At 46.6% G+C, this 24,277-nt stretch overlaps 1 protein-coding gene across 2 annotated transcripts in view; it reads right to left on the bottom strand.

The window, feature by feature from the left end:
* The window catches only part of FBXL20 (F-box and leucine rich repeat protein 20), an 867,163-nt gene that overhangs the window by 599,085 nt on the left and 243,801 nt on the right, over positions 1-24,277 (bottom strand). For both annotated transcript variants that reach the window (XR_011283101.1, XM_069634719.1), the window contains exon 2: positions 768-829. Coding sequence is in view for 1 of the 2 variants with exons in the window: in XM_069634719.1 (XP_069490820.1) it covers positions 768-829 (62 nt within the window). In the remaining variant the exon portion in view is untranslated. The remainder of the gene's footprint in view (positions 1-767; positions 830-24,277) is intronic.

Below are 24,277 nucleotides of genomic sequence, written 5' to 3' on the forward strand. Positions count from 1 at the left end.
GTTTTGCCTGGCAACACTGCCCTGTGCCGTTCCGCTGGCTGTCTCCCCCCTGCTGGCACTTGGCTCCTTGTCACTGCAGGTTCACTCCACCCGATTTCAAACCCCCAGGGATGTCCAGTGTGGACCCTGACTGCCAGCCAGTTCCTGCCCCACCATACCAGCACCACCAGCTTGCAGGCACCTCAGGGTTCAGGGACCACTCCACCAACTGGGTACTTTCCTCCCTCCAGCTCCGGCCATGTCGGCTCCGCTATCTCCGTCATCCAGCTGGCTTCAGAATGCACCACCCAACCTGGCGAACCTCAGGGCAGTCCTGCTTGGGCCCAGACCACCTGCCAGCTCCTTCAGGGCACTGTACTTGCACTGCGCGTCCCGCATGCAACTCAGGAACGTACCGCCTAGCGCTGACAGAATAAGATAGGATATGGTCACTTGCATCCAGAGTGGGATTCTTGTGTGTGCTTCTGGGCACTATATAGTGCTCTACACAATTTCTAAATCAGAGCATTCAGGCATCTATGAATATCCATAACTTTATACCCACAACATACATTCAGGCTGAGAATTTACAGTCACCCCTGTCCCTCCCTGCCCCCAGCAGCACACCCTTTGGTTGGGTGGGAAGGTGGGGAGGGGGGGGTGACAGGGAGGTAGAGGAAGATTCCTACCACCCACATAAGCTAGACAGTGGCATCCACAACCACATCACAAATCAGCCCGTGGAGAAAACATGGTTCAGACAATATACGTTAGAGACAATATCTCACCTGAGCAGAAGCTCCTTGGGCAGTTTCTTATTGATGAGAGCTTCATCATTGTTTGAGAACATCTGTAAAAGCAATAAAAACATTTAATGAACACATATTTCCCATTAATCAATAATTTCAAACCTTTAAAGGTCACAAACACCACAAGGACCAACTGAATTGCTTAGCGAATCTATTTTTCCTATGCAGTAGGCAACGTGAAAAATCCTACATTCAAGGACATTTCAAAATTACAAGGCTTTCTGCAACTGCTTCCCTTTTCAAAGCTTCTAGACTAATAACCTCACCCATCCGCTTTCTCTGCTGAGCAGCGGGGCTTACCAAAAGCAATGTGTACTGAATACCTCGGTCTTGTCCAAGGGCAAGTAAACGGTTTACCAATATATAAATACCATGTGTTAAACTCGGTTTAATTTACAAAGCCAAGCTGTATTCTTAATACTTCATGAACCTATTTAACATCAGAGCTGATCTGGCAGGAAGCTTGAAAAGTGTGGCTTGGATCGCAGAGCATTTAACACATCATGATGTGGTTGTTAAGTAGTCTCGGAAAGTCTGAATATAAAAATAACCAATAAATTGGTGGCTGCCAGATGATTGCCTCTGACTGGAAGCAGTTTTCCTTACTTCCATGTTTTCTTCTACCATGATTCATGAGCACGATAGCACCACCTTTATCAGCGTGTCTAATAATGAGGGTCTTGTCTTTGGCAAGCTTCATGATTGATGCTTTTTGAGCACTACTGAAGTTAGAGTTTGTGGACTGGTTAAACCAAGTTCACCAGGTCCATCAATGAACTTGAAACCCATTTTTTGGACATCACAATTTTCCACTCGATGGGATTATTGAAAATAAAACCATACAATAAGACCGACAAAAATGAGCTGTTGCATTTTCAACAGCCATCATGCAAAGCATGTGAAGATGAATCTGCCTTTTTGACAATTCTTGAGGCTCAAACGGAATAGCAGTATGAAAGAGGATTGCAGTAATAGCGCCAATGCTCTGACTCCATTTACTGGTGAAGGGTTATCCAGCCCGTGTGATCAGAGATGACTCAAAAAGAGCATAAAACAACAACCGTGAAGCTCTACTAGAGAAAACTAACAAAACAACCAGAGAGATAGGTACAGTATTTGTTAATACTTATTCCAATTTGTCATACAAGATTAAAACTATAATTAAGAAAACATGGAAGAAAGTGCATCATGGAAAAGATGTGTTGCCCCCTTTGGTGGCTTTCAAGAAAAGTCAAAGTTTACAAACCATGCTAATTAGAAATGATGTAACAGAAGTTCAGACTAGGCCCGTACGACAGACCAGATTGTGGGGTCTGCCAGAAGTAAAGGGACATTTTCCTTGTGGGCAGTGTAGCATGTGCAACCAAACGGAAGAAAGGAGATCCATCCAAATTCTGCCTAATTTGGTGTGGGATTTGAATGAAACGACCAACTGTAGCACCCAGAATGTTGTGTACATGATCACATGTCCTTGTGGCCTACACCATATAGGCAAGACAAATAGGAAATGCCGGGTTCGCATGGTGGAACACCAGAGTTGTATAAAAAAGTGATCACAGCAACTTTGGTTAAACATTTTGTTGGACTAAAACATGGCCACAATTATTTCACTTGGCTTATATTAAAGAAGATCTGTGGGAACAACAAGGCAGAGATTGATCGGAAATTACTAAATTTTTAACCGAAAACTATTTTCATGTTACAAAGTCACATATTGGGGCTGAATGAGAGCATTGATTGGCATGTGGTCAGTTTAACAAGAATATCAACATTGCAATGTGATGCCTTTCGTTAGTGAAGTTCTTTTCATGTATCTTTATGCACACTCATACGACATATCTTTGTGTAACGAACAAATTATCTCTGCAACATGTATTTACAATTCTGTAATACTGTATTGGTACAATGTCCACCGAGGTGGTTTTTGTAACCCTATGCATATTCTTAGTTTAATACTGTTTTATAATAGTGCCATGTGGTGACTTCACACAGAGAGAGAGAGAGAGAGAGACAGAGACAGAGACAGAGACAGAGACAGAGACAGAGACAGAGACAGAGACAGAGACAGAGACAGAGACAGAGACAGAGACAGAGACAGAGACAGAGACAGAGACAGAGACAGAGACAGAGAGAGAGAGAGAGAAGTGTGTGTGTGTGTGTATATATATATGGGTATCAAGTTGGTACTCATATGGAGAAATAGAGATACTGTCACTAATAATGTCATTGATACATCTACTGTGAAAGCATTACATTTATAATACATTAGGACTCCCTTTTGCGGTCAGGATATATATTTAAAAGACGTACATATGTGTCCTTTGATAGCATGGGGCGTTCAATAGATTTCTTCAAGACCACGGCCTTGAGTTGCAATCTTAACAACCCCTCTTGTACGTTGGGATAAATGGATATGTCAGGTCCTCCCCGTGCAGACTGTCCAGTTGTAATATGGCGCGCTGCATTACGTTTGTAGGTAGTCACCTTGTTGATCTCCATTTGGCCCATGTGTTTGGGGCCGTTTATGTTGGCGACCCCGCGTCTGTCTTGGAATCCAGAGCGTGGTGCCTGGTTTCGTGAGTGTCTCATTTCGGGCAGAGCTTCGTTACCATCTTTAGAAGGAAGTCGAACCGTTCAGCACATAGGTGAGCCCTTAGTTTAGTGGTTCCACTGTGCTTTTACAATAATCCCGGTGATGGGCATTGAACGGCAGCCGCACCACAGTGTCCCGGTTTAGAGTACTGCACGTTATGAAACCATGTGGAGAGTTGGTTTAAATTTACATCGGCCCGTTAGGATGGGCAGCCTTTATACAGTGCATGATTCTTTTACCATCGATGATGAACTGGCGCAATGGTTTCACCTTCTCGGGCGACCCACGTTGTGTCAGGAGTTAGCCCACCACCGGGTGTTGATGGCAACATGGGCATTTAGCGGAGTGTGCACCGCATCACCCTGTACATTTGTCTTTTTTCTCTGGGTGCATGTGTAGGTCATCTGGACATTGGGATACTCATATTTTGTCACCCACAAATTCCTTTCATTACTTGAAGAACGGGGCACCACTTACTATCTCTGTGGAGGTAATGTTATTCCATGCAATTTTATAACCATTCAACGATTGTTGTATGGACAATGATGGTACTTATACAGAGCATGGTGGCTCCGTCTGTTGTCTATTACTACAGGACCTCTATAATACCCAGGCGAATTGAGATGCCGTTTAGAAAGGAGATGTGTCCCATTTGTGGTACACAAGACGATTATTGACTAGAAGATGCCTGTTAAAGAAATATCATTGAAGGTAATTTCAGCTTAATTTTTTGGAACCAGTAGAGGTGGGCCAACTAGTGGGCCAGTCTACGCGTTTCGTTATATTGCAAGGCATAAAATAAGCTTTGTCGCGGAGAAATTTGCTATGGAATTCTGTATGTTTGCTAATTAAATTGCCACTTGTGTAGCAAAGTTAACTATTTAAGTTACTCTGTTCAACGAAAGGAACAAGTTACTTACCTGTAACTGTTGTTCTCCAGCATGGGTCTGGCATGGATTCACATGCTCATGAATATTCCCCATCGTCAGGCCGGGAATCCTCGGTATAGAAAAAATCAGTATCAGTTTCATTTCTGATCTGTCTTTCTCAGTAGTAACCAATCACTGGTCTCTGGGTCATACTGACCACAGCCAATGAATGCCCTCTTCCCTAAGCCCCACCCCTGGCAGCCATCCTCAGATTTGGTAGCACGTAAAGTGGCAGTATGACCAAGTGAAGAGCCGCAGAGGGGTAGGCGGGAGGGTTCGCATGTGAATCCATGCCAGACCCATGCTGGAGAACAACAGTTACAGGTAAGTAACTTGTTCCTTCTCCAGCATGGGGTCTGGCATGGATTCACATGCTCATGAATATAAGAATACATAGCAGTATACACATGCACAACCACGGGAGGTGGCACAAGGCTCAATATCAAGCAATACAACAACTCAACATTAAGCAAATCTTACCTCCTCACCAGGCTCACCTTAGGCGAACAGGTTGCGCAGCACTGCCTGGCCGACTCTGGACTCCTCCCTGGAATCCGGTCGACGCAGTAGAATCTCGTGAAGGTGTGCGTCGACCTCCACGTAGCAGCCCTGCAGATGTCGAGCAGGGGCACACCAGACAGCAACGCCGTAGTAGCAGCGATCGCTCTGGTCGAATGGGCTCTCAGACGGCCGGGCAGCGGTCGGTTTGCCAACCGGAGACAGTGCATGATGCAGCCAGAGAGCCATCTGGAAAAGGAAATCTTCGAGAGAGCCTTCCCTTGATTCACAGGTCCAAAGTTCACAAACAGCTGTGATGTCTTCCGGAAACTCTTCGTGCGGTCCACGTAGAACTTCAGCGCTCTAGCTACATCTAGCGAGTGCAGAGTCCTCTCAGCCGGCGACGAAGGCGACGGGAAGAAAACTGGCAACACCAAGGGCTCGTTGAGGTGGAAGTCCGACGGCACCTTGGGCATGAAGGAGGGGTGCGTCCTCAGCACCACCCTCGTGTCGTGAAAAGTCAAGTATGGAGGCTTGCAAGACAGGGCCTGGATCTCTCCCATTCAGAGGTGATGGCCACGAGGAATGCTGTCTTCCACGACAGAAACTTCAACGGCACTGAATGCATAGGCTCGAATGGGGCCCCCATGAGCCTAGTTAGTACCACGTTGAGCTCCCACGTCGGGGCAGGGGCCCTCACCGGCGGGAATGATCGTAACAGTCCTTTCATAAATTCCTTCACCAGACGATGAGACCACAAGGACGCCCGTCCTGTAGTTCTGGTGTAACGGCAGCCATATGTACCTTGATGGAAGCGTGAGATAGGCCAGCCTTGGCCAAAGACAGTAGGTACGGCAATACTTGAGGGGCCGTAATCTGCAGAGGGTTAATCTTCTGTGCCCGGCACCAGACAGAGAACCTCTTCCATTTGTGTCCGTAGCACTTGAGAGTTGAGGATGCCCTGGCCTTTGCAAGAACCTCTCTGCAGTCGGCCGGGATGTCGTATCCTCCAAACTCAGTGCTGCAGGAGCCAGGCCTGCAAGACTCTGGTTCGTGATGAAGAATGGCGCCTCCTTCTCTGTAGAGAAGATCTGCGTCCATCGGTAGCCTGACTAGTGTGGACGCTGACAAGTCCAGAAGGTCCGGGAACCAGATCTGCCTCGGCCACGCCGGTGCGACGAGGATCATCCTGCACCGGGACCTCTTGAGCTGGTTGACGAGCCGGAGTAGCAACGGCAACGGCGGGAATGCATAAAGGAACAGGTCGTCCCAGGGGAACGAGAAAGCATCGCCCATGCTCCTCGGTTGGGGAAACCTGCTGGCGAACCTCCGGCACTTGGAGTTCGCCGCCGTCGCGAAGAGATCGATGTGTGGTTCGCCCCATCGTCGGAAGAGTCGGTCCACTTGATCCTGACGCAGTTCCCACTCGTGACACGAGCGCAGCTCCCTGCTGAGTGAGTCGGCGATGGTGTTTTTTATCCCTGCTAGATGAAATGGTACCAGAAACATCCCTTGTGCGATGGCCCAATGCCACAGATCCTGGGCTTCCTTGGACAGGGCAGGGGATCTGGTTCCGCCCTGCTTCCGAATGTAAAACATCGTGGTGGTGTTGTCGGTGAAGATCCTCACCACGTTGCCCTTGAGGGACGGAAGGAAGGACCCGAGGGCCCAGAACACTGCGCAGAGCTCCAAGATGTTGATGTGGAGAGTCTTCTCCTCCGAGTACCAAAGGCCTCTCGCGTGGAGGCCCCCAGTGTGCGCTCCCCAACCTTCCAGGGAAGCATCCGTCGTCACCGTCACCTGGTGGGCCGGGGCTAGGAAGCCTGTTCCCGCTGTCAGATGAGCGCGGACACCCCACCATCGTATCGCCTGACGGAACGTTTCGTCGAGCGAGATCCTGTCCTCGAAGCTGCCCGTCTGGATCCAGTGGGCGTCGAGGAATTCTTGCAAGGGCCGCATCCGAAGTCTGCAATGGGGCACCAGATAAATGCAGGAGGACATCATTCCGAGGAGGGACTTGATAGACCTCACTCTGGCCACGTCCGTGGCCAGTAGACGTTGCACCTTTCCTAGGATGGTCCTTATCCTTTCCTCCGACGGAGAGGCCCGCCGCGCCACTGTGTCGAGCTGTGCACCTAGAAACAGGGCGACTTGGGACGGGACCAGGTGGGATTTTGGAAAGATGGAGAACCCCAGGTCCGTGAGCAACTGGACGGACTTCGCAGTGTGTTCCACGGCGAGCTCCCTTGTCCTTGCCCGTATGAGCCAGTCGCCCAAGTAGGGGTAGACGTGGATCCCCTGCAGGCGCAGCCGCGCCGCCACCGGTGCTAGGCACTTGGTGAACACCCTGGGCGCCGATTTTAATCCGAACGGGAGGGCCTTGAACTGGTAGTGCCGCCCTTTGACCACGAACCTGAGGAACTTTCAGTGCCTCTTTAGAATAGGGATGTGGAAGTAAGCATCCTCCAAGTCCAACGACGACAGGAAATCGCCCTCCTCCAGCTGTCCCAGCACGTGCTGGAGGGTGACCATCCGGAACTTCTGTGCCTTGATGTATTTGTTTAGTCGTCGCAGGTCCAGGATGGGACGCCATCCTCCTGTCTTCTTCCTCGTGAGGAAGTTTGAGTAAACTCCGGAGCCCCGAAGCCTCTTCGGGACGAGCTCGATGGCACCTTTTCTGAGCATCGCCCTTACTTCCAACAGCAGTTGAGGGACGTGATTTTCCTTCCTGGCCACGGGAGGAATGCAGGGGCACTTCTTCTGGAACTCGAGGGCGTGCCCCAGGGCCAGGGCGTCCAGCACCCAACGGTCGGTGGAGATGGACTCTCACACGCCGACGAACTTCGTCAGCCGGCCTCCCACCGGGGTGCTTCGGCGGGGGCCCGACCCGACAGGCGTTCAATTTTGCTTGGAGGCCGCTTTGCCTCCTTGACCACCTTGGCGTCGACGGCGGGATCCACCTGACTTGCCGCATCCCCTGTAGGCCTCCTGCGACGAAGACCTTGCCGCTTGACGGTAAGTAGAGGAGCTACTGCCGGCTCCCTTGGAGGCACCCTGTCTGCCTCCGGAGCTCCAAAAGGACGGCCGTCGCTGTTGGAGCACACCCAGTGCACGGGCCGTCTCCGTGTCAGTCTTGATCACCTGAAGGGATTCATCAACCGCCTTGCCAAAGAGGTTGTTCCCATCGAAGGGCATGTCCAAAACCTTGGTCTGAACGTCCTGGCGGAAATCCGTCGCCCTGAGCCATCCTCGTCGTCTCAGGCAAACGCTGTTGCCCAACTGATGGAAACCGGTGTCGACGATATCCGTAGCCACCGTAATGGCGTGGTCCGAGGCAATCTCACCTTCCTGTAAGATTTCCAGGGCCTCAGCCCTCTTGGCATCCGGAAGGAAGTCCAACAGAGGGGCGATCTTGAATCACAACTCCCTGTCGTAGCAGGCTATGATGGCCAGTGCGTTGGCCGCCTTGATGGTCGTCGCTGCAGATGAGATGACCCGTCGTCCCATCGCATCCAGTTTCCTACCCTCGCCGTCCGGAGGGGAGGTTGAGGTCGAGGCCGATGCGCCCCCCCCCCCACTTTCTTCTTGGCTGCCGCTGAAACGACCGAGTCCGGGGTAGGTTGCGCCCTAAGGCACAAGGGGGCAGCGTCGGGGACCCGGTACTTCTTCTCGTACCGGTCTCTCTTCGCAGGAGCCGTGGCAGGGTTCTTGAGGAGGGCGAGCCCCTCATCCCAGATGTCGTCAAGAAGCGGTACGGCAAGGACCGTCTTCCTTTTAGCCTCGCGCCGCTGGTAGAGGAACCCCTCCTTTTCCTCGGGGCAGAGCTGGAAGAGCTTGGATGCCCTGGAGATCATTGCATGGAAGGATCCAATCTCGTCGGGCGGGGACGCCCGGGCAGGGGGCGACTGGGGACACGTCCCGTCGTCGCCTCCGTCGTCATCCGTACCCGTCATAGTCGTGTCCATGCCTGTATCATCCCCGTGGGTAGTGGACCGGGGGGAAGGCAGAGAAGGCCGCAGAGGCGGGAGAGGAGGCCTAGGATGCGTCGTCCTCCTCTTAGGCGGTGGGCTCCCCGAACGTCCTGGCTCCGGATCCTCCGTCGGGTCTGGCTCAGGCTCCTCCGTCGGGGGAAGAGGCAACCTAGTCCTGATCTCCGAGCATAAGGACTGGATGGCTAACAAAATGGCCGCCGAGGAGTCCTGCGGCGCCGGAAACGACGGGAGCGAGGGCTCTTGAGGAGCCTCGTCTGCGTCACCGTCACCGCCCTCGTCGGGATCCCTCCCGATGGGCTGGGTCTCCTCCACGACTTGGATGAGCTCCTCTTCAGAGGTAGTGTCCGTATCCACGACGGCCACCACCCCCTCCACCCCCTTTTCCAACGAGAACTTCGTGGGGGTCTTCTCGATGGGCCTGAAAGACTACTCCCTCTGCGGTGGCAGGGAGACTCTGGTACCTGAGGGCGCCTCCACTGGTGTAGCCTCCACAGGCTGAGCCAGGGCCGCGGCGACATCCTCAATCGAGGTCCTAGCGGGGTGAATCACGGCCAACGTCACCTTCTGTGCGCCTGGGGCCTTCACCTTCGGGGGAGGGTCCGCGCCTCGCTCCCCCTCTGCCGGAGTCTTCGAGATCGACCGGGGCCTCTCCAGAAGCTTCGCCGGGTTCTTGGACTTCCTCTTACCCGAGCCAGAGCGTTGGCTCGTGGTCGATGGCGCCGGGGAGGGTGCACCCTGCCTGGCAGCCAAGGAGCCCGACCGTTCGGCGCTCCCGGTGCCCGCGGACTCGCGGTGCTTAGCCTTTTGTTGGGCCCCCGTCGCCGGAGCACCCTCACAGGACTTAGAAGACCGCTCGGACTTCTCGCCTGGCGGGCTCTTACCTTCCAGCCAGTTGGCGAGACGGAGGTTGCGATCCTTCATGGTCCGCTCCGACATGTTTCCACAAAACGGGCAGTCCTTCTCCTTGTGCGTCTTGTCCTCATGGAGACAGTAGAGGCATAACGAATGCTCGTCCTCCTTGAAAACGTTCTGAAGCTGGCATCCAGGGCAGGTCCTGAATAGCTTCCCGGGCGTCGAGTTCCCTTTCTCCTGGGCCATGTCCGGGGTAGGCCTCGGAACTTCTGGAATCCTCCAAAAGTGTAACTCGACGAAATCTTCACCCTTGAGGGGCGTAGAAAACTCTGAAACGGATCCCCGTTGATCGGAAGTAGAAACGGTGGAGCTTGAGGCTCTTTTAACCGAAAAAATGAGAAAATCTCCTGAAAAAAAGCGAGACTCCCAACACTTGAACGTGCGGTAAAAATCTGAGGATGGCTGCCAGGGGTGGGGCTTAGGGAGAGGGCAGTCATTGGCTGGGGGCAGTATGACCCAGAGTCCAGTGATTGGTTACTACTGAGAAAGACAGATCAGAAACAAAACTGATACTGATTTTTTCTATACCGAGGATTCCCGGCCTGACGACGGGGAATATTCATGAGCATGTGAATCCATGCCAGACCCCATGCTGGAGAAACACAGCTCACCCTGCATTCCTCTCTTGCCTTCAGAGCTCTCTCCACCCTCTTTTCTCTGTTCACTGCGAGTTCAAAGGGGATAATGGAAAGAGTGCAGCAGTAATCATCCCCTTCAAATGGCCTGTGTGCGAGTGCTACACATTTTATTTTTCAAATCATTACAAACCAGAAATAAATCGGGATAATACTGTTAAGCTAACTGTATCCTGTCTGCCAAAGACCAGTGTGTGTTAGTCATTTTTTTTTATAAAGAAAAGCTTTCAATTCCTTTTCTAAAAATGTAATAGGTTACATAATGACAGTATTGCTATTGTAAAACACTGCATTGTTTCCATGCTTTACAGTGAAGTGCATCTAAATCTCAGTGTCAACTAGATTTCATTTTGTTGGGGAAGATGCATCATATTGACGAGTGGACCACGCGGCCAAGTGCTTTGATGGCAAACCTAGCCCTGTGTCCTACTGGTTACATACAGCTTGCAACTGGTGCTCAACCCATGAGCTGATCCCATAATCCTTGACATTCCATCTTACCATGTTTGTTTATACCCACTACCATGAAAGTGAGATGGCTGCAAACTACAATATTCTACCTAGTTTGCCCAGTTCTCTGCCTGCTATGCCTTCTACTCTGCTTAGTATTTTACATAATTAATACACAAAGCTAACTTGATATCTACTTAAAGTAGCAATCAATAGTTTCATCCAGTCTGTACATCTACAGACCTACTGCAAAACTGTACACTGTAGTTGGCCTCAAGAGCTCACTTTGCTCTATGATTATGATTGCATTATATATCTGCACCTGCAGTAGAGGGAGCTGGCCAAACTGTTTTAAGAGCCTTTTATCATATCTATTTATTTGTGTCTAATCATGCAGCTAACCTTTTTACAGACACTCATCCAGTGCTCGCAAAGTATTTTCGCCCACTCGCATAGTCGAGTACATTTTAAGAAGGGCCAGTACCATTTATAGGGGATGTTGGAAACCTATTTAAACTTTACATTGCAGCAAATGTCAAATAGGTTTCACTGTGCATGGCTGGCCTCTGGGGTGCAGCAATGTTCGAAACTAAAGTGGGTTTGTGGTGACATGCACCATTTTACAGAAAGAATTTGCAAGGCTTGATTTATCTCACTTATGTCTTACTTAAGCGGTATACAAAACTGCTGTATTGTGGCTCATTTTATTTCTTGGGTACAAGTATCTTCTGGTGGCATTAATAACATTAGTACAACATTGCTAATCAAATGGGTTTGTTTGCTAATCAAGGAAGAATTAGCAAACTCTGCTAATCAATTTTTGAAAACTAATGTATGCCTTGTATTGATGCTCAGTGTGATGGATCTACAGAATTTGATTTGTGTGTTGTGTACCTTACCCCGGAATCATCCAGCATCCGTGTTTGGTTTTAGATTTGTAGTCACAGTGGCCCCCCCATTGATGGTGTTAAAAGATCCTCTCAACACGGTGTTGAAGAAATTTATAAATTTTACAAATATTTCCCTGAGGAATGTCCTCCGTACATTGGGCTTGATGAACAGAAACATGTTAGGATTGATGTTTTTATGACACATTTAAAATGTTGTATGTTGTGATGCGATATCTTTTGTGTCCTGTACACTTTTGGTTATGCTGTTTTAGCTTTAGTTTTAGTGGTGTTACACTGTGTAATGTCAGGGTCCATTACATGTTTTAGATATTTGAATAAATACATTTAATGAAATAAGTTTTTTTTTAAATTACTGCACACAGTCCATTTTTTGTCAGGATTTGGTGTGCCTGGTCATCCGCGGTTTGCTGGTTCTGGAAGATGAGGTGATTGTGTAGAAAAATCATCTGACTCCTTATTTATACATATGCAGGTAGAGGGCACACAGTTATTAGAGAGGGATCTGGAAATTGGGCGAGCTGGTTTATGGTTTCATTCAGACTCAGGAAGGGGAACCCCCCCCACCCTCCACCTCCAGACAGTTTGGGGATAAGGGGGACAGAAGGGCTGCTCAATATGATGACAGTAACAGTAGTGTAGAAGAGCACACCTTTCTTATATTGGCTTTCTCGACTTGATACATAAATTTCAAATCAATTCCTCACGATTTTTAGGTGCTAACAGAGTCGGATTCTGGGCTCCAGAATCTAGTATACATAAAACAATTTTGGGATCACTTTAGCAAAAATGACCTTGGCTCCGTGCACACTTGAGCATAAAACTATGCAAAAATGAATACTGTGTTTACTTGTGGATTTACACCAGTTTTAATTATTTAAGCAAAGTTTTTTTGGTGGTAACTAATGTACCCCATTCATTTTCTAATTTATTCAATGTTCAAAACATAAATTATTGCACACTTAGCATTACTTCATGCTTGACAGTATAACAAAGTAAAGGATACTTGAAACATTTCCTTATAAATCACAATTCAAACAACAAAGTAACATTTTCTTCCTCCGTGGGTACATTTCCTATTGTTTTAAGAAAAACATTAGTCCATATATCAAACTTGTAACTGGCTAGCAAGCCAATAGTCCTTTTGTTTGAGGGTTTCTCTAATGCACTACGCGTTTCGGGCTCTGAATGCTATGTATCAAGTCGAGAAAGCCAATATAAGAAAGGTGTGCTCCTCTACACTACCGTTACCGTTGTTATTGTTAGAGGCTACTCCAATTCTAGACAGAGCACCCACCACTAATCATCACCAGAAAAGATATGTCCTTCTCAAAAATTGAATCATTAACCATTAACCACAAATAGAGCGGAAAAATTGGGCTTCTCAGCAGAGGAAGCAACAAAGATACTAGGATTAAAGATACTAATATAGGCCTCAGTACTACTGATCATCCTGAAGAATTGATACATCAATTAAAACGTCTAATACAAAGAGAAATCAGTCAGAAACTACATGCAACCACACTGGCTCAATATTATAAAGCACAACGAATACCACGAGGGCTGAGAATAGATCTTGAACCAACCTTATGCAAAGAAAATCCTGAGTTTGTTAAAAGGTGGAGGTACATTTTGAACAAATGCTCCCTGGATTTGATTTTGTTAACGATCGAGGAGCTATCAAAATCATTAACCACCATAGAATCAGATCTTGACAAATGGAAAACTTCACTAACCAAACTAATTACGAAACAAGAACTAGTAACGCTATTAGAGGAAACCAACAACAAATCAGATACATACAAAAAAGAAATAGAAGCTAAGAAAATTAGAAACTCCGAAGGGATACTCTGGATTACAAGCTGGATATTGTTTATTCATGGAAGGAATACCATCAACAGAAAGATAATTCCAAAAGTGGAAGAACACCTTACAACTAAAGAACCCCGACTACTGGAAGTGCCTCCTCTGAGGCATCTAGTGGAGAATCGGAAACACTTGAACAGGAACAACAAACACCTATAACGAGAGACGAACAAGTACCAACAACATCAAAGGGAACAAAATCACCATCTGAGAATTTGCATCTTTTTTAGATCGGGCAAAACAAGAAGAGGCAAGAAGAAAAATCCCAAGCCGGAAAGTGAACTTCTTACAGACGAGAAACTAGTTAACAATATCTTCGATTATAGATTGAGCAAATCCGAGGAAAAAACTTTACAAAAAAGCATTTCATTTGTCCCCAGCCACAGTAGTTCACTTCTAAAAGAAAAAATAGATTTCTTTAAATTGACTCGGAAGATGAAACTCAAATTATTCTTTGACACGTGCAAATGGGGACCTCCGAAAGAAGACTGTACATTTCTAGAAATGAAATCCTAAAGTACATTTATGCCACCAATACAAAATCCAATGATTGAAGTATTCCAGAAACAGGTTCCAAAAGATTTGGAAAAATTGAACTATCGAAAAAGAAGCAAAACGAATTTTACAAAAAGGGAGCAACAAGCGCTGAAAAACTTGTGGCAAAATCCAAACTTAGTACTGAAACCAGTGGACAAGGGAGGCGCATTGGTATTGATGAATTCAGAATAATACAAAATGGAAATAGAAAGAACTAGCAGATGTCACTTACCTTGAAGTGTTTGAAAATCCTACGGAAAAAGTCCAGAAACTCATCAAAATTAAACTAGATGAAGCTGAAACTGATGAATTAATCAACCGTACAAAAAACTTTGACGAATATTCATCCATCAATGGCTATGATATACACGCTACCAAAAATACACAAAGATCTGAGAAATCCGCTAGGAAGACCAATCATAGCTGCCAACAACAGTTTACTTGAGCCTTTGGCACAATATATAGACCAGGCAATTCAACCTTCGGTTCACAAATTCAAGGCCTACATTAAAGACAAACGATTTTCTAAACAAATTAAAAAATATCAAAATAAATGAAGAACATGACATCCTCTTCACGATGGACGTTGTAAGTCTTTATACCAACATCATCCATGAGGGGGGACTAGAAGCCATGGAGTGGCTATTGTTAAAATGGGACACGGATTGTAAAGCAGACAAACTGTTCATCTTAAAATTGTTAAAAATCGTCTTACAGAACAACTTCATGTTCGAGGACAAGTACTTCATACAAACTTCAGGATCATCAATGGGGGCCGTTATGGCTCCTAGCTATGCCAACACATACATGGCATACCTAGAAGATACCAATATCTTCAATGAAGAAAGGTGGACGAAACTACTAAAATGTATTTACTGCTTCATAGACGACATATTCGGCATCTGGAGTGGACCTTCAGAAGAATTAGAGATATTCTTTCAACATTTGAATAGAATGGCACCGAGGATAAACTTAACAATGAAGACCAGCAGAGAAACAATTGAATTCTTAGACTTACAAATATACAAGAAAAGAGGCAAACTTGAAACCACAATTTACACAAAACTAACAGACAGAAACAGTCTGCTACATGCAAACAGTTTTCATCCACAGAGAACAATAGAAAGTATACCATTCAGCCAATTCCTAAGATACAGATGGATTATCTCAGAAGAAGATGAATACAAAAACAAGATTGCAGGCCTTAAAAGTACATTTGAAAAAAGAGGTTATCAGCCAATGAACATCAACACAAGTGCTGATAAAGTAAGCAGGATCAGCAGTGAAGAAGCATTGAAATCAGAAGAAAAAACAGAAGTGGAGAAACTGTTATATGTTACCACTTACTCCCAAACGAGTCCTAAAATAAAGAAAATCAAGAAGAACTGGACAAATCTCACACTTGATCCTGTGATGAAAAGACTCTTTCCAGAACCCCCACTTTTTGCATACAATAAAAGTAAATCAGAACATTTGGTCAAGGCAGATTCTCCGCTGAAAGGCAGACTCAGGGAAACTGGAAAGGAATACCACCATGTCATAATTGCAATAACTGCAATAACCTAATTACAGGCAACACCATCACTCATCCTCACAAAGGGTACAAAATAAATCTCCATCACTCGTCTACATGCGACTCCAAGAATGTAATATATGGCATAAGATGCCCCTGCAGTCTATATTATGTGGGAATGACAACAAGGAAAGTGAAAACAAGATGGTCAGAACATAAGTCCAACATAAGAACAGGCGCCATCAAATCTCCAGTAACTCAACACTTCAAAAAAGAAACAACATTGCCCAAATAAGGTTTATTATTTTTGAACAAATAAAAGTACCAAGGAGAGGGGGAAACCTTAACAAGATGCTGCTACAGAAAGAAACATACTGGATAGAAATACTGAATTCCATGCAGCCGAACGGTATGAACGCTGATTGGGACCCAAGTTGTTTTTTATAACATATAAAGAAGTTTGAACAAAATTACTGCAATACGGCTTATGACTGTTGAAATGCACACTTCACTAACCACAGCGTGAGCGCTTTAAGATGGAGCCCATTTAATACACCGGGGCATGTACGGCTAATACAGACCACGAGCAAGTACAAGTCAATTGAATAATGAGCGCCACTCGAAATAGTTGGTTTTTGAAATTCCGTAAACACATCAGCAGATGAATGAAGTGGACAATTTCATAAACAACTTGACAAATATCATGAGTCAGTTACAGAAACGCGCTAGGGGGAAGAATCAGTGCCATTCAACACAGTAACTTGTCATCAGTAGTTTATACAAGATGGCGCGCAGCAAAATTCATAGAAATAACCATTTGTGTCTACACGGAAAGAGAGAAAGGACTAATTAGAACACGGTTGAAATCACAACCAACAAAACCACAGGAACGCGATTTTTCCAAACCCGGGCGACAAAGAATCCATCCTCTGCTGCCAGGAGCTGCCACGAAAGGACGAACGTAATAAGGAGTGAGAAAAACAGACTGGAGGCAAGGACGACGGACAGATTGGTGAAAGGAAACCAAGCTACCCCGGGAGACAACTAGACAGATGTGAGCAGCGCTAACCCCATGGACACAGTAAAATGCAATATAATCCAGAATCAGTTAACTAGGGTTTTGTGACTGACAGCGCTATTATCTAGCGACTGTTCCCAGCACCACACACAGTCACAGACATCCTAAAAAAAACGAACATTTTTCGTTTTTTTAACAGACCAAAACATCCTCCGGTGCTTTAAGGAAGAACAATCGTAGAGCCAGATTCAATTGCAAAAAAGCAACACTGACACAGTGATGTTTTTAATAAGATAAAATCTTCAGAATTAAAAGGTATTTGAGGTTCAAAATGTATACCGATAAAAAATGACAAGAGTAATTATGGTAATATTTGCTGGACAAACAATGACTAAGGAACTGAACAGAAATATATTATTTTTAACTTTCAGAATCTAAAATCATTGCAACAAGGTACTGATCCGCACCTGATGAAGGGCATTTAGAGCCCGAAACGCGTATTGCATTAGAGAAACAATCAAACAAAAGGACTATTGGCTTGCTAGCCAGTTACAAGTTTGATATACGGACTAAAGTTTCTCTTAAAACAATAGAAAATGTACCCACGTAGGAAGAAAATGTTACACTTTGTTGTTTGAATTGTGATTTATATGGAAATGTTTCAAGTATCCTTTACTTTGTTATACTGTCAAGCATGAAGTAATGCTAAAAGTATGCAATAATTTATGTTTTGAACATTGAATAAATTAGAAAATGAATGGGGTACATTAGTTACCACCCAAATAACTTAGTTTAAATAATTAAAACTGGTGTAAAACCACAAGTAAACAGTATTCATTTTTGCATAGTTTTATGCTCAAAAGTGTGCACGGAGCCAAGGTCATTTTTGCTAAAGTGATCCCAAAATTGTTCTCTGCTCAATATGATGCCCAAGGCAGGGGACGAGTCCCTGATGGTTTGACAAACATGCCCAGCATGATGGGGGCATGGGATTGAAAGCCTCAGATTAGGACAGGGGAGAATAGGAAGGGAGGGGGTGGGGGGGAAGGGAAGTTAAGGAAGGGAATCTCATGCAACAATTCATATGACACAAAGGCTTTACACCTCACAGGATATACTAGGGGTATCCAGCAAAGGGTAAGGAAATTGGCAGGAACTTTTGGGCCTCTCGCAGGAACTCCAAGAAGGAAGGGGTCGGCATACTGCTTGGCAAGTCCTTCCGATTGACAGGGATTCAGCTCAAGAGGGGTCTTGGGGGACGATTCTTAGGCATAAAAGGCTTCCATAAGGGAACACTATCACGCTTGCTATCCTGTATGCACCCAATGTGGGGCAGGTGAGATTCCTGCGTCAGGTGTTAAAAGATGATGGCTGGAAGGAGGGGGCAACGTTGTTTTGGGGGCGGGGGGACTTCAACCTGGTGGCAGACACAAGATGGATTGGCGGTCAGTGAAAGGGGCGGGAATTAAGAGACCAACCAAAGACAACTTCGCCCTGAGGGACCTCCTGCAAGATCACTTCTGGGTGGAGGTCTGGTGGAAGCACTGGCCAGGTCCGGGGGAATACATGTTCTTCTCCCCCCCCCCCACCACCACATCAAACTTATACGAGGATCGACTTCCTCCTGATCCCAGGAGAATGGGAAGGTAAGGGTGGGACACCCAGGGTGGCAGTGATCACGCGGTCAGACAACAAATTGGTGGTGGCGAACTGGAGGCTCCCTGAGCTCCGCCATGGTTTTAGGAGGAGGTGCAACAACAACTTGCCGAGGTACAGGGTGTTTGAGGTCCTGCAGAGGGAGATACAGGCTTACTTTGAAACTAATGACAATAGGACGGGTATGGGAGGTAGCAAAGGCCTCCTTCAGGGGGACTGTTTATTGCTCAGGGGTCTTGTAGGAAGCACGAAAGGGGGCTAATTAAAGGTAAGCTTCTTGAGGAACTGAGAACGCTGCAATCTCAACGGAGCCAACGGGATGCAGACAGGGACGGGCTCCTGGATGAGATTAGAGAAGAGGCAGGAACTCCACACGCTCTTGATTGGGGAGGTCGTAAAGATGATTCACCCGATAGAAGTACTATGAAAGGGGGTACACAGTAGGGCCCCTCTTGGCGAATAGGGTGGGGGGTTGCAGGGAGGATAGAAGGAATATGAAAGGGGAGGGACATATCTGCGAAGCAAGCAGCATTCTATAGGGAGCTGTATGCTAGACCAGATGAGCAAGCCGTGGGAGGGGTAAGGCAGTACCAGGGTGAGCAGAATCTCCCCAGGCTCACGAGGGCGGAAAGCGAGGCTCTAGAGGGCGAGATAACCCGGGAATAAGTTTCCAAAGACTGAAGACAGGAAAAGCCCTGGGAGACGATGGCTTTACAGCCTTTTTATAAGCAATACCAAGCCCCACTGGTGGCATCTCTGGCTAAACTGTTTAATTCTATACTGGGGGAGGACAATACAGCTGATATTTCTTCAGGCCCTAATAGCAGTCATCCCAAAACCAGGGACGGACCAAGCCAACTGTGCCTCGTATAAGTCGATGTCCCTCCTCAACGTGGACGGCAAGATCTTTGCCCGAATTCTGGCATCGCGCTTGGAATCCTACCTCCTCCAACTGATTTAACCTGACCAGGCAGCGGATAACATGCAAAAGACGCTTTATGTCTTAAGTGTGCTGATGGTGAAGGAGGAGGTATTCTTGCTGGCCCTGGACGTAGAGAAGGCGTTCAACCGCTTGAGCAGGGCCTTCATGGGGGAGGTCTTTGCATCCCTAGGAATGGGCCGAGAAGGACGGGCTGGATGTCGGCCCTATACAAAGTCGACTGCTAAGGTAATGCAACAAGATTGAATTGCTGACTTTTCCACAACAGCAGGGCATGCGCCAAGGTTGCCCTCTATCCCCGCTGATATATGCATTGGTAATGGAGCCATGAGCAGCGATCAGGGACAATGGGGAGATTAGAGGCATTACGGTGGGGGGGCAGAGGGTTGACTGTAAGATTAGTCTCTTAGCGGACATTACCAGACTATCCCGCTCGGTTCCCCCTTTGCTGGAAAGTTTAGAGTATTATGGCAGGCTCTGCATTCAAAATTAATCTAGAAAAGTCAGTGGCATAAACGGTAGGGGGACTGTCGGACGGGGATAGGGAATACATGATGGTGCTTCCGTTCAGGGTGCTGGATGAGGCTTTCTGATACCTTGGGGTCCAAGTGACAGTGCTTTGAGGATCTGTTTACTAAAAATATCCTTCCCCTGTGGTCTGCCATAAAGCAGGATATGGAGAGGTGGGCAAGCTCAGGACTGTCTTGGATGGCACGTTTAAACCACATAAATATGTTCTCACCAAATTTGTGTTCTTATTTCAGATGTTGCCCGTAATAATACCTGTGTAGTTTTTCTCTGAGGTGAAGGTGGCAATGTTGCGGTTTCTCAGGGCGGGGCTAAACATAGGGTTGCCTACAGGACGCAGATCCTGCCACAGGAGGAGGGCGGAATGGTATTTCTTGATCTGGCGACATATTATAGGGCAACCCAGCTCTGAGTCCTAGTGGATCACTTTGACCCGCTTTCAGGGAAACAATGGGTGGCAATGGATAATGCGGTATTAGCCCTGGTTACACTAGATGAATGGTTGTGGGTCCCTAGAGCCTGTATCCCGAAGAGAGATCTGCATCACCTGATCCTGAAGGTCCTGTGGTCCATATGGAAGGAGGGGACAATAGGTAGCTCACAACGTGGCCGTTGCCTTTGAGCTGCATCTGGGCTCCCCCACTCTGGGATGGGCTCGAGGAGCCACTGGCATTCCAGCCCTGTTATGAGGCTAGTCTAAGTAGGGCGGGACAAATGTTGGAGGGGTACACCTTTATCTCTTGGAGTAGACTGGAGGAAGGTCTGGGACTTTGCAAATTGTCATCCTTTCGGTTTTTGCAATTGAAAGAGGTTTTGTCTGGGGGGATGATGGGGGGAAATCTAAGGAGGGAACCAATTAGGTTCGAAAAATATTTGATCACACAGAGGGGTTCCAAGGGTTTGGATAACAGGACTGTACAGTAGTATCCTTGTGGCGATCGCGAGGGACCCCCTCCATCAAGAATCAGATGGGGATGGGACCTAGGCAGGGATACTGATGACACTATGGGCTCAGATGTGCAGGAAGGCTCAACACTCCATGACCTCACTCCAGTATAGACATCAGGCCCAGAAGCTATTACATAGATGGCACTACCCCCCTGCCCCCACCCTCCCAACACTGGTTGCCCGAATGAGGGAAGGATACGGGAGAAAGGGGATTATAGTCACATGTGTTGGGGTTGCTCAGAGGTGCAGGCATATTGAAGGGAGGTCCGGTCCTGGATAAAAGAGGGTGTGGGGGTGGGGGGGGGCAGTCGATGGAACTCCGAGGGAGCTCTCGCCATTACTGCTCCTCTTCTGTGTGGGCACAGACTAGAAGCCGCAAATGGAACGGGGGGGGTGGAACATGTTTCAGATCATGCTGGTTGCAGCGAGAGGCTCACTACCCCAACTATGGAAAGCCCCAAGAATGCCAGTGGAAAAAGAAAGGGTTCTAAAGATTTGTGCTATATATGATATGGACTCTCACCCACCTTCTAGAGGAGTCTATTTCCGACATTACAGTCTATGGCTCCCCTTCTGTAAGATATACGGGCAATGAGACCAATCGGGGAGAGGAATGGGCTGAGGGTGAAGGGAGCTGGGGGGGGGGGGGGGGGGGGGGGGTGGAAATCACCCTCCGCAAAAGGGAAGACTGATGGGTTTGGACCGCCCTCCTGAGCAACAGGGGAATGATATGGACTTTGGGAGTAGTATCTCCCATTTCGCACATAAGCGTACCCATGAGAGACCTGCTTGAAAATCAGGTGCTACCCTTTGTTTGAACTTTGTGGTGACAATTAAACTTTGTTGCATGGATGAGGGAACGGGATGGCTTAATTGTTTTGGTTATAGGGGAAGGCTTTACTGCTGATCTGTGCTTTACTTAATGCTAATAAAGTTCGATTAAAAAAAAAAACTTAAAAATTCACATCAATAAATGTTTTAATATGCAGAATTCATAAACTAAGCAAATTCATTAAAAACATCGAATTCCACCAGAATGCAATTAAAAACATTAATTTGAGGATTCCTCCATTTCATATACAAACTGTTAAACATCTAATCAAGGCTATAATTAAATATATGTCAACCTTTCATAAACTGTGCCCATAAAAGTTAGAGGAAAGTCATACCACCCGTAAATCCCTAGTGTGCCTGCATGCGGTGAGCAAATGTTTCAATGACTCAAATTCATAAATCAATTTACACAATCTGCAACACTCTGTTCCCTTTACTGATGTTTAATCTTTGACCTAGGACGTACCTGGTGAGAACCACGTAAAGTCTTAAATTCATGTAAGTTGTTCAACATTTGTTTGAAGGAATTCAAATAAGTTATCTAGGTAGGATGATTGTGTCTTGATTATTGGTCATAACCTTGTATAAAACATACAATTTGATCATTCTGTGTTACCCCAATCCCAGTCACACAATTTATTTTAAACTTTGGCTGGGTTGGTAAAGTAGCAGTACCCACTTTCAAACTCTGGACACAAAATAGGAACAGTTAGTACTTTGGACTCTCAAATCTTCAGTTAAAGAAGGTTCTGGGGGTTCAAGCATTTTGACATACAGATTCAGTCTCCTCCACATGATGCAGGTTTCCAAAGAAGTGAGAACCAATTCATCTCGCAACACGCAGTTTGGTAATACAGACGGCAAAGCATGCACTAATTTCCAAACCATGTTTTCTAATCTGTGGATTCCACCAATATTATCCAATCTTACCTCCAGGCGATAAATGATAGGTACTACAGCATGAAAATAGTTCCTACTAATTGTTGGTACAAGCAAACATTTGGACAGTTTAAAAATATTTGTTTTAACTACTCAAAGGTTTTGCCTTTCTTCAAATGTCTTCATTGGAGAACCCAAATAAAAGGTTTTACCATTGCAATCGCAGGCTCAATTAAGGACAGACTAACAACTTTTGGCTTCTTGGGTCTGGTAAATAACAAGAATTTTCATTTGTTAGAGTTTATAACCAAGTTAATAATTTTTGTATATGAGGCAAATGCTGCCAATTTTCCTAAGACTCACAATAGGAGTTTGTTGGGGGTGTTTTGAAAAGTCCGCATAAGCTAATCAGTTTATACATAGAAATCACGGTCTGATTGGGTACGATCTTATGTCATCCCAGAGTACAGATATATCAGAAATGAACAAGTTACTTTCTTACCTGGTAACGTTCTTTCGATGGGATGGTCCGACAACTTATTCCATATCTATGACAGGTAATGTCCACAGCTGTGCTGCTTCGGAAAATCTTCGGCGTCTGCGTCCTGCGTCGATGACGTTGATGCGCCGTCCCCGAGGACCTCCTCCAACGGCTGACGTCACCCGATGTGATAAGTAGGACCACGACGCCCATAGCCTCAGTTATAGTTTTTTCCCCCAGAACGTGCGCCACCAGTTTTCTGCCAGTCAGACACACAAGGCCTTGCGGAACACAAGCTGCAATCGCAAAAGAAATTCTGCAGCGGGGAAGGTAGGGAGGGAGCGATATGGAATATGTCGGACCATCCCATCGAAAGAACGTTACCAGGTAAGAAAGTAATTTGTTCTTCGAGGGGATTGGGTCCTCCGACGTATTCCATATCTATGACAGACTCCCAAAGCAGTACCAAGCAAGGAGGTGGGAAAAGAATTTAGAACACAAATTTAGCATGCCCAATCAAATTGCAGAATATAGGACTGCCTTGCCAAAGGCCAGATCCTGCCCTCTGATGGAGTCGAGGGAGTAGTGACGTACAAAAGTATGTACTGAAGCCCAGGTGGCTGCATCACAGATGTAACGAATAGGAACACCCCTCTGCAGGGCAGTAGACGCAGCCACTCCCCTGGTAGAATGGGCCCGCAAGCCAGCCGGAGGGTCCTTACCCGCCAAGCGGTAACACTCGGAGATAGTTAAAATAATCCAACGAGACAAAGTGTTTCGTCACAGCTTGTCCCAAACGCTTTCCAGCGTAACCAATGAAAAGTTGATTGTCTACTCTGACCCGGGACATGCGCGAAATATAAAAGCTCAACGCTCTCCTACGATCAAGCCTATGGAGCCTTTCCTCTTCCTTACCAGGATGTGGAGGAGGATAGAATGCCGGAAGAACAACCTTCTGGCTCAAATGAAATTCCGAAACCACCTTCGGAAGAAAAGAAGGACGAACTCTAAGGACAACCCTGTCCTTATGAAACACAGTGAAGGGTGGCTTAACTGAAAGTGCCTGTAACTCACTCACTCTGCGCAACCAAAAACAGTTTTCAGAGTTAACAGCCTCAAAGGGCAAGAATGTAAAGGCTAAAACGGAGCACCCATAAGAAACTTAAGAACAAGGTTCAAATCCCAACCGGGCACCAGAAAAGGTGACGGAGGGAACACATTAGTAAGCCCTTTCAAAAACTGCGAAATTAAAGGAATCTTAAAATAAGAACATTCTTCAGACGAGCGCTTAAAGATGGACTGCGCCGCCAGGTAACCTTTAATGGTCCCCACTTGCAAGCCCCTGTGGGCCAAGGAAAGCAAAAAAAGACAG

The sequence above is a fragment of the Ambystoma mexicanum genome, chromosome 13 (genome assembly GCF_040938575.1).
Source record: "Ambystoma mexicanum isolate Mex_15411 chromosome 13, UKY_AmexF1_1, whole genome shotgun sequence".
Taxonomy (NCBI): Eukaryota; Metazoa; Chordata; class Amphibia; order Caudata; family Ambystomatidae; genus Ambystoma; species Ambystoma mexicanum.